This window comes from Haemorhous mexicanus, chromosome 2 (assembly GCF_027477595.1).
Source record: "Haemorhous mexicanus isolate bHaeMex1 chromosome 2, bHaeMex1.pri, whole genome shotgun sequence".
NCBI classification, from domain to species: Eukaryota; Metazoa; Chordata; class Aves; order Passeriformes; family Fringillidae; genus Haemorhous; species Haemorhous mexicanus.
In genome coordinates, this window is record NC_082342.1 from 26051685 (window position 1) to 26058854 (window position 7170).

General features: G+C 38.4%; 1 protein-coding gene across 1 annotated transcript; it reads right to left on the reverse strand.

The window, feature by feature from the left end:
- Positions 1-169: 169 nt before the first annotated feature.
- On the reverse strand, positions 170-6607 carry CCDC181 (coiled-coil domain containing 181). Its single transcript, XM_059837956.1, has 6 exons — positions 6461-6607; positions 5447-5945; positions 4497-4741; positions 2403-2549; positions 1608-1762; positions 170-1030 (listed from the first exon to the last, which is right to left on the reverse strand). The coding sequence occupies exons 1-6, from the start codon at positions 6587-6589 to the stop codon at positions 910-912; spliced, it is 1296 nt and encodes a 431-aa protein (XP_059693939.1). The 5' UTR covers positions 6590-6607; the 3' UTR covers positions 170-909.
- Between the last annotated feature and the right edge of the window lie 563 nt (positions 6608-7170).

Genomic DNA, 7170 nt, shown 5'->3' on the forward strand with positions numbered 1-7170 from the left:
TTCTGTCTGCTGCAGTACTCCCAGAAAACACTGTGAATGTTGAAAAATTTAAAAGCAACGCCAGGATCGTGAAATCTGTTGGGGCATACAGCTGGACAGAAGGCTTTTCTTCTTGAGTGACTTTGGCATGTTCTCTATCAAGAGTTCACAATTTAGCTGGGTAAGGTGGTGTAGTTTGGTAGATTTATTATAATAAACATCAACATTTATATAAGGAACCTAGCTTCCTTACTACTGGAAAAAGGTCATAATTTCCACAAGCTTTTAATTCCATGAAATCTAAAACTACTGAATATGAATCAGAGAAGTAAGTTTCAGAATCTGTTGCATGGTTACCTACACACTAGTCTTCAATCACCACTTTCCAAAAATCTAAAAGAACACAGTCCTCTGGTCTAGAGCTGATCAACAGATCAATAGGAAGTGGTACAAGAAGCATCATTTTCCAACAATATAACACCTTACACGGTCTTAATCACTAGCAGCATCAAACAGCAATATTAATCCACCAAAAATTCAACATTTTACACAGCAGCCTGCATCCAGGAATCCCTGATGAGTATAAAGTACCTTTTAAAGAAGGGAATGTATATTTGCCACCCTCATATATACATCTTGCACTCGTTTTGATTTGGTTAAACCAAGAAGATCCCTGAGTTAGGCATTAAAGCAAGCTTTTCAGCTGAATTACAAATAAATAGATAGTAAAATAATTGTCACTATAGTGACAAATAGTAAAGGTAATTGTTAAACTTGCTTGAAAACTTTAAAAACACCACAAAAAGTCAGTAGCTGTAAAGGACAAAAACTCAAGCCATTAAAATTAAGAAGATTGTCACCAAGAACTCTGTGGCTACATCAAATTTTCAGCTGTAATGATCTGAGAAACAAAAGGATTTGGGCTCTGAATTAAATATAGTGGATGTTCCGCATTTGTCTTGCTCTTCTGGCTTCTAATCTAATCTGCCTGGCTCTCTCTTTAGCAGCTAGTTCTGCTGCTTGTTTCTCTTCTCTCTTCCTTCTCAGCCAGCTGTGGAGAGAGAAAGAGGACCAGAAGTACTGGCAGTTGTAATTTCAAGTTTTACATTATCCATTCAAAGGAAATCTGTCCCCCACTTAACAGTAGCCCACCATGTCTTGTAGGGTGAAGTTGGGTGTCATGACAGAGACAGTCTAAAAGCCTGTCATACTCAAACACAGGAAGCACTACTTTCCCACCCCAATTCCCCTCCTTCTGAACCCACCTTTACCTCCCACATTTTGTTAAACTGTATTAGCTTTATGCTCATTTCATGGACTGAATCAACCCAAGGTTGCTCCAGAACAGGCAATAAGGGTTTGAGGAGAAGATTCCTTTTTTAGCAAAAGTAATTCCCTTGTTTCAGCTCAGGTTCTGGCAAATAATTTCACAGCAGCGACAACCAACATCAAGGAACTGATGTATTTTTGTTAGGGTGTAAGTTTTAAAAGGGCATATTCATGTGAAAAAAAAACCCTCCAAAACAATGAGGACTTCAGTAGCAAAGATGTACCATAAGATAACTACAGTTTGAGATGACAGACGACAAAATTTCCAAATGTGGTCTCTTAGGAATGACCCTACTCACTCTCTAAAAGCTCTGTCGCAATCGTCTGGGCTTGAAAAAAAGGCCACTTCCTCAGTTTGGCGTCTCAAGACTTCTATCCGTCTTTCTCTCACATATTGTTGGTGTTTTTTTTTAAGCCATAACCTGTAGGCTTCTTCTGGATCCCTGTGCACCTCCTAATTAATAAAAAAGACATGTATATACAAGGGTTATCAGTAAATAACCATTATAATAATCACATTATAATAGGGTTTTTTTGTATTCTGCTGTCATCTCCTCTCCATGAAACACACTTTATAAACACACTAGAGCATATGCTAATCTGGCATAGAATATATACATGAGCAAGCATGCAAAGCACCATGTTTAAAAACCACTGAATTTAGCTTTTCAAGCCCATCACTTTAAGGCAAAAGAACTTTAAAACAGCATCTGAATCTCAAGGTTTTGATCAGGTCATGTGCATTAACTGCTTACTAACAAGTTCTGAGGTAAGAAACACACTCCAAGGAGTTTTCTGGCTGCTTGCTCACTCAGGGCTCAATCAAGGCTTTCTCCTGGTACATGGGAGCATCACTGTATCCCCTGTGATTTTATCATTAAGTTCATGTGTGCTGCTTCTACACTGCAAGCCACTCTGCTAAGCAGATCAATCACAGACCTGCAAGTCTACCTCTTCACTGAAAACAATGTAACAAGAACATTTCCTGTTCCTGTAAATTTTCATACACTTAGCTAAGAAGGCAGGTTTAGAATTTGGCTTTCCTCTTTAACAAGAGCACTACAGATCCCAGTTCCAGATTAGGGAGACCTTACTTTGATGCTCAGCTCTTCCAGCTTCTTTGCACGACGAATTCGCTTTTCTTGTTGTACCTGTTCTTTCTTCTTTTGTAACCAAGCTTTAAAAACTATTTCGTTCTGTCTTTTCCTCATTTCTTCTAGTTCCCTGTTCTTTTCTTCTTCCTTAAATGGAAGGAAAAACTGAATAAACTTAGTTTTTAAGAGAATGATCTTAATCTGTAAAGACTGTTGCAGGCAATAAATAAGCCATTTGAATTTCATGAGACACACTAAAATACAGATGAAACAAGAATACTCAAAGACTGCATCACAGCTGATACAACACTTAGGAAGAAATTGCTTGGAGCACTTCCGCTTGTGATATATTCAGACACTTTCAGTCTAGTCCTTTTTGTGATTACCTCCATTTCCATGACACCTCTCGACTCACAGACAAATAGCATCAGGCGAAAACTCTTAAAATTAAGTCTGCCCAATATCTCTAGTTAGCTTAGAATCACTTTAAATGCATATATCTTAAAAATAAATGCAGCTCTCTGGTTTGATGGACCACTGAACCCTAAAGGATATTTAACAACATAGGGATTGTAGGCACTACCTTATTTATAAGGACCTTTTTTGGACATGAAGTTGCAATGTATTTACATAAGGAGTATTAATATCTTCAGGCTTTTTTCAAGTGTACAAAATGAACTGATATTTACAAAATTGAGAAAAGTTTCTTTTACTGATTAATTACATTTTAGCTAAGGATAAGTATCTACAAGGAAGAGAAAAAGTTTCTATTAATGCTCCAGAAAGCTGATAAAGACACTTTTTACCAGGATTTACTCTCTTTGACACAAAAGCTATAATCCCTTCTCATTTCAATACTTTGAGAAATCTAATCTTGCAAATAGATGATATTCCTCCCACTTACACACAACTTCCTTTTATCCTCCAAACTTACCACTTTTAATTTACTGGAATGAAAGAAACTCCACCAAAATGAAGTAGATAGATTCTAGTAATGTCAAGAAATGTTTAATGCCTGTGAAATCCATCACAGAATGGAAGAATTCCATTCCAGAATGAAGAAATAACACATCCTTACTTTTCCATAAGTCAGCCAACAAAGGGAGAAATTTAGCACATGCTGTTAGGAAAATAACCTTCCTTCCCCTCACTATCCTACATTTTACATTAAATACACAGAGCATGGTTTCAAGAGATCTAGTCTTGCATGCACAAAGAAAACACTTCAATTGCTCATCAGATTTCATACCCATCATTACTAAGCTGAGCCTCAGCAACCTTTTCAAATAAAGCACACTAGAGCTCTTTCCACAGATAGAAAGTAACCTTGAAAGCTACTTAGCCAGCTTAATTAGTGCATCATGGCTGACAAAAATGGCAGATGCTTCATGCTCCATTTATAGAGTAACATACATAGCAAGTTACCTTTTTGTATCATTATAATGCAAAAAGAAGAAAAAAATCAACATTTTTTAATTCTCTGATAAAGATTTCTGAAGTCCTCATTACAGCTGTCAGAGGCTGACTATTATATTTTTTTTCTGTGTAAGGAGCTGAGAAAGAATTAAAAGGGTTCTTACAGTCACTCTGCTATATAAATGTTATATTATGACTGAACACTCTCCCATATGATAATTACCCAATGCATACTTCTTGAGTACCCAGATGTGCCCCAGCCTTACTGTGGTTAATGTAAAATTCCTGCACTGCAGTATAATATGTGCAGATATGACATTGTGTGCTACATTCCATAAACTGTGGGACTGTAAGAGAACCTAGGTAGAGAGAGAGCCAAGAAGCAAAAGCAGTAAGAAAAATATAACAGAAGAAGGCCCATTTATGAATGATATATTAAATAAATACTTCATTTCTCCTCTGAGCAAGGCATGGTCCTATGCCACTCTGGGAAAGGAGCTTTGAAAGATTCTACACAAACCTGAGAGAATTACTATTGTTGTTGTTGTTATTACTACTACAACTATTATTGCTGCCTCTTTTATCAAGGAAGAATGGTGTAAATACATGAACCATGTGGTCTTTGTGGAGCAGAGGAATAGGATGGTCACTGTGATTTACTTTTCTCTATATATTTACCTCTCTCTTCAGTCTTTCTTTCCTTAGTTCTATCTGCCTCCTTAATTCTTTTTGTCTGGGAGTAAGACTGTAAATGGAGCTTTTCACGGGTATGTTTGCAGACTCAGTCTTCTGTTTTCCCAGATCTTTCGCACCATTCAAAGCAGAATCTGGCTGCTGCTTAGATTCAGATGGAGGCATTTCTTTTGCTTGAGAGGCAGTGGGCAAAGAACTGGAGTGTTCTGAAGTCTGTTGAGTTTCAGTATCTGTAAAAGAAGCATTTATTGGGGCCAAAATGCACTGGCTTTCAACATCACATAAACTTAAGAATTCAAACTATAGGAATAATTCCCAATATATGTCCAGATGGGGATTTGTCCGGTCTTGTCTAGCCTCTGCTGCTTGACCCAAAGGCGGCACTGCGGTGGTTTCACCTCAGACACACCTCTGGCTGGCTGGTAGCTGCAGCTGGCACTAGAGACAAGTTCAGACATGCAAAGCTCTGGTTTTACCTCTGTTGCAGATGCTTTAAGGCGAGGTGAAGGAAGGAGTGGATTCTGCCAGAGTTTTGATCCAGAGTTTATTCAGATGGGGGGCTTCTGAATCTCATAACAGCTTCTAACAGAATACCGAACCACACGGTTGCTGGCTCTTTTAAGCCCAAGGAGAGGGGGAGGGAAGGAGTAGGGATCCCACCAATCAGGTGCAGGGTGGGGAGGTCTCAGGTGCAAGGGACACCTGGGTGGGCCAATGACCCCAGGGATGCAGGGCATCTTTTGAACTCTGGCAATCACTTGAAGCCTCTCTGGAATGCCAAGGTTGATAGACAGCACCCAGCATGCATCAGGGTGGGGAGAGGAAAAGGTGACTGACACCTGGGAAAGTTGACAGGGGTCAACTATCATGTCACACTGCTACATCAAACTTTCCATCTTTTTCGACTAGAACTTTACCATTTGTCTTCTCCTCACCTGTGCCAGCACGTTCTGAAAGTGATGTGCTTTTCTGTCCCTTGTTGTCAGAAATATTCAGCTGAGACAGCCCATCTGAAAGGTCTCCTCTTGCAAGGTCAGCATGTTCTGGACGAAGATCCACCTCATCCACAAATTTTAATTTCCGTTCTCTGTTTTCATCCACAGGAGACTGGTTTTCCAGCTCTTTGTTGGCTTCTTCAATCTTTTCCAAGACATAACGCTTTATTTCTTCATCCTCTCCCTCATCCAGGTTCTGCTCATTTTCCAGCTTGGGTTCCTGGATAGAGCTTTCTCTCTCAGCATCAGATTCATGGTCGTCCTGTTCACTATCTGCCTCGGATTGCAAATATTTTTCATTAGAGTATAATACTTTCACATTTACATCTGCCTCTGAAAGCTGATCTAGATTTTCTTTCATTTCTTCATTGTCTTCCTGAAAGTCGTCTGATGTTTTAAGAATTTTTGCTTCAGCATCCTCTTCCTTTTCTTCAGGATTCTAAAAAAATTAAAATAAACTAGTCTTTTCTCTCAACAAAAGAACAGTTATCAAAGAGGAAAGAAACAGTGAGAGAGAAGAGCAGTACAAACTATCTGCATTCTAAACCAGGTTGTTAAATAGTGTACGTCATAACTAACAGCTTTTTTGACACTAACAAGTCTCTTTCTTTTCTTCATGTTCACATTCACACAAAGTTTAACTAACCAGTAAAGTGATTAGTGACAGCATAAAACCACAATGAGTGTTATACAAAAACTTAAAGGAACATAGAAGTACTTTTGAGAAAAAGTAACATTTTCAATGAACACTGAATTTTCTGCTTGACAGATATTAGAACCAAACTAACCAGTTTCCTGAAATGTTTTGCACTATAAATCCAAATAACTCTCCTTGTCAAAATTCAGTGAATGCACCTACACATTTCAAGCAATACTGAATTTGTGCCTATGTTTCCAAATACTGCTAAATTTTGTCTTCTAAATAACACAACTAGCATTTAATGTAACAAATACCTCTTTTTCACCAAGGTTTTGTTTTTCTTCTTCATCAGTTAGGCATTCTGTGTCTTTTTCAAAATCATCCTCATATTCTGCATTTTCTGTTGAATCACCCACATCTCCTTGAGCTTCTTTTTCACTCATTTTGACGATGTGTTAGAGTAATACTACAAAAAGGAGAGGGAATAATACATTTTTAAACTCTAGTGACACCCACTTCAAATTTATGAGTGGTATTAATACAAGCATGTTAGACAGTGCCACAGCACCTCAGGACTAAGGATCACCAATGGCTCATAAACATGACTGGTTTTGGCCTTTCCAGCTCTGGCTACTGGGAGAAGGTTTGAGTTAAATCAATTCAAGGGGATTTAATGTCTCTGACAGAGCTTAAACTAGAACTCATGATCTATTAACAGTTATCCTTGGGCTTGGACAAAGAGACCACTATTTTATGTTAGCCAGAAGTGCCACAAACTTCTTGCCTGTCTCTTACCTTGTTTATATCTCAACTTGTTTAAATGCAGTATAACTTTAAACACTCATTAACCTGTTAACCAGGCTGGATATAATCATGCTTATGACAAAATTGAAGATGAGTCACTATAAGGACTGAATCTTTTAAAGAAATCTTTGTACTGCATAGGACACAGGCGCCACCAGCTCCCGAAGGACTGCTTAAATGCCAGTGCTTGGTGCTCCAGGCTGACTGCCTGCTGCCCTTC